The 2,604-nt window shown below is 50.4% G+C and overlaps 1 protein-coding gene across 1 annotated transcript; it reads left to right on the top strand.

The window, feature by feature from the left end:
• The first annotated feature begins 519 nt into the window (after window positions 1-519).
• On the top strand, window positions 520-2,292 carry LOC142427634 (lysine-specific demethylase 4D-like). The gene has a single exon (XM_075532814.1). It carries the CDS (start codon window positions 520-522, stop codon window positions 2,290-2,292), a length of 1,773 nt encoding a protein of 590 aa, XP_075388929.1.
• Window positions 2,293-2,604: the final 312 nt, after the last annotated feature.

Consider the following 2,604-nt stretch of genomic DNA (forward strand, 5'->3'; position numbering starts at 1 on the left):
CACTTCAAAATAAAAATTCAACAAAATTTGTAAATGTGATGTGGCCCACTTTAATCTTGCCTGTTGCACCACATGGCAAGCATTTTAATTGAGTTTGACACCCCTGACTTCTGTTGAATGTTACTGAATTACTGTCTTTAGATTTACTTTTTAAAAATCCCTTGAGACACTCCTTGTTAGTGGAATTAGAAATTTCCCAGGATTGCAACAGAAGCTAAGTATCAACAGATAGAGACACCCTTCCAACTGAATAAACTTCCAGAGCAGCATAATGAGCCAGGAGCAATCTGGGAAAACCCACTCCGTGTGCACAAATCCTGTCTCTTTGGGGGAAACAAGAGTTGTCCATCATAGTAGAATTCCCTTGGTCAATCAGCATGCCTGGGGAGAGTGCATTTGCTCTCACAGAGCCATCAATACACTGCAAGAGATTTTCAGACAGAAAAAGAAACAAAAGCACAGCATCCAAATACACAGAACATCCATAAGAATCGGGTTTTCTGACTTTATTTTGCAGCCATGATTTCCCAGGACTATCGAAGCCAGAACTCAAGCCTTAAAATCATGACTTTCCGGCCTACCATGGAAGAATTTAAGGATTTCAACAAATACATTGCTTACATGGAATCCCAAGGTGCCCACCGTGCAGGCCTGGCTAAGATAATCCCACCCAAACAGTGGACAGCCAGAGAGAACTATGACGATGTGGATGACATCCTCATAGCCAGTCCTGTGCAGCAGGTAACTACTGGGCAAACAGGTGTCTTTTTGCAATACCATAAAAAGAAGAAATCCATGACCGTGGAGGAGTATCGCCACTTGGCCAACACTGACAGATACCGCACTCCCACACACCGGGATGTTGACGATTTGGAGCGGACCTATTGGAAGAGCCGCATGTACAATTCTCCCATTTATGGGGCTGGAGTATGTGGCTCCTTATTTGGTGAAAACACTGAGCATTGGAACCTCAGACACCTGGGGACGATCCAGGATCTGCTGGAGCAGGAGTGTGGAGTTGTCATCAAAGGCGTCAACACCCCCTACCTGTACTTTGGCCTGTGGCAGACCACCTTCACTTGGCACACGGAGGACATGGACCTGTACAGCATCAACTACCTGCACTTCGGGGAGCCCAAAACGTGGTATGCGGTGCCCCCTGAGCATGGAGCCCGGCTGGAGAGACTGGCCAGGGAGCTTTTCCCTGGCAGTTCCAGTGGCTGCGCGAACTTCCTGCGGCACAAGGTGGCCCTCATCTCACCCAGAGTCCTCAGGGAGAACGGCATTCCTGTTGGTCGGATCACCCAGGGAGCAGGCGAGTTCATGGTCACATTCCCCTATGGATACCACGCTGGCTTCAATCACGGTTTCAACTGTGCGGAATCCATCAACTTTGCCACCCTGCGCTGGGTTAATTACGGTAAAGCTGCTTCTCAGTGCAGCTGTGGGGAAGCCAGGGTCACATTTCCCATGGACGCCTTCGTGCGCATTCTGCAACCCGAGCGCTATGAGCTGTGGAAACACGGCAGGGACCGCACCTCCTTGGACCACGTGGAACCCACAGCACTGACCAGCCCGGAGTGGACGGCCTGGAAGGGAGCCAGGACTCGTGCAATGGTCAAGGGGCGTCTGCGGTCCTTTAAGCCACGCAGGGCCAGGCGTCGCTCTCTGACTCTGGCAGCAGACAGTGGGCTTGGGGGCTGTGCACTGGTATGTCCTCGTCCCACAACCCACTCCTGGGCAGACAGCTCTACTGTACAGCCTGAGGACCCTACCTGCATGGGTTGCAGTCCTACAGGATCCAGTGTCTCCCTACTTCCCACCTCAGTTCCATCTGCCCAGTATCTCCAGGCTTCACCAAAGGGTACTCGCACTAGGCGTCCTCGGGACTCCGATGCCCACCAGCAGTCTGTCAAGTCCAGGGCCAAGAGCCACACAGCAAGCACATTTGTACACCTGCCCACACAGGCATTGCATGAGAATCAACAATCAACAGATGACTCTGGCCCTCGGAGATTTGAGATCCAGCATGCTGTTAAAGCTTCTGGGTGCTGCTGTGACCCCGATCTTCAGCCCTTGGGACCCCCACTGAATCCTGATTCTCTGATGCACCCTGGCCCCTGCCTGAAGTCACTGGACAACATCTCAGTGAATCTCCCGGACATGCTTGTGCTGAGTCCTCCTAATGAGTCTTTGACTTCTAAAACATTCTCCAGCTATGCCTCTGTGCACAGTATGGCACCTCTGGACCCCCTTGGTGCTATTGCTATGGACCCCCTTAAACTTCTATAGTCCTGCCCTCAGATGAGGTTCTGCAAATCTACTTACATAGATCCTTGGAGACAGACTCGATGGAACTTCACTTCCTAAATCCTGAAAGGTTGTCACCAGCAAAGATCTTCTTGTTGTGAGCTTAGCTAAACTGCAGTTTTTGTCAAATGTGATTGTCCCTTGGACTATCTCTCACCTTCAGGAAACAAAGACACACCCAGCCAATCTTCAACATGGGAACTGTAATCTGTGGTGATTTAATTGTAATTGTAATCTGTGGTGATCCTTGACCTCTCAGTGCCATGTTGATAGGTTGCCTAATACTTGCTCAGA

This window comes from Tenrec ecaudatus, chromosome 15 (assembly GCF_050624435.1).
Source record: "Tenrec ecaudatus isolate mTenEca1 chromosome 15, mTenEca1.hap1, whole genome shotgun sequence".
Taxonomy (NCBI): Eukaryota; Metazoa; Chordata; class Mammalia; order Afrosoricida; family Tenrecidae; genus Tenrec; species Tenrec ecaudatus.

Bases quoted from the DNA above. Each gene is read 5' to 3' on its own strand.
- LOC142427634 (XM_075532814.1), top strand. From the start codon at position 520: ATGATTTCCCAGGACTATCGAAGCCAGAACTCAAGCCTTAAAATCATG.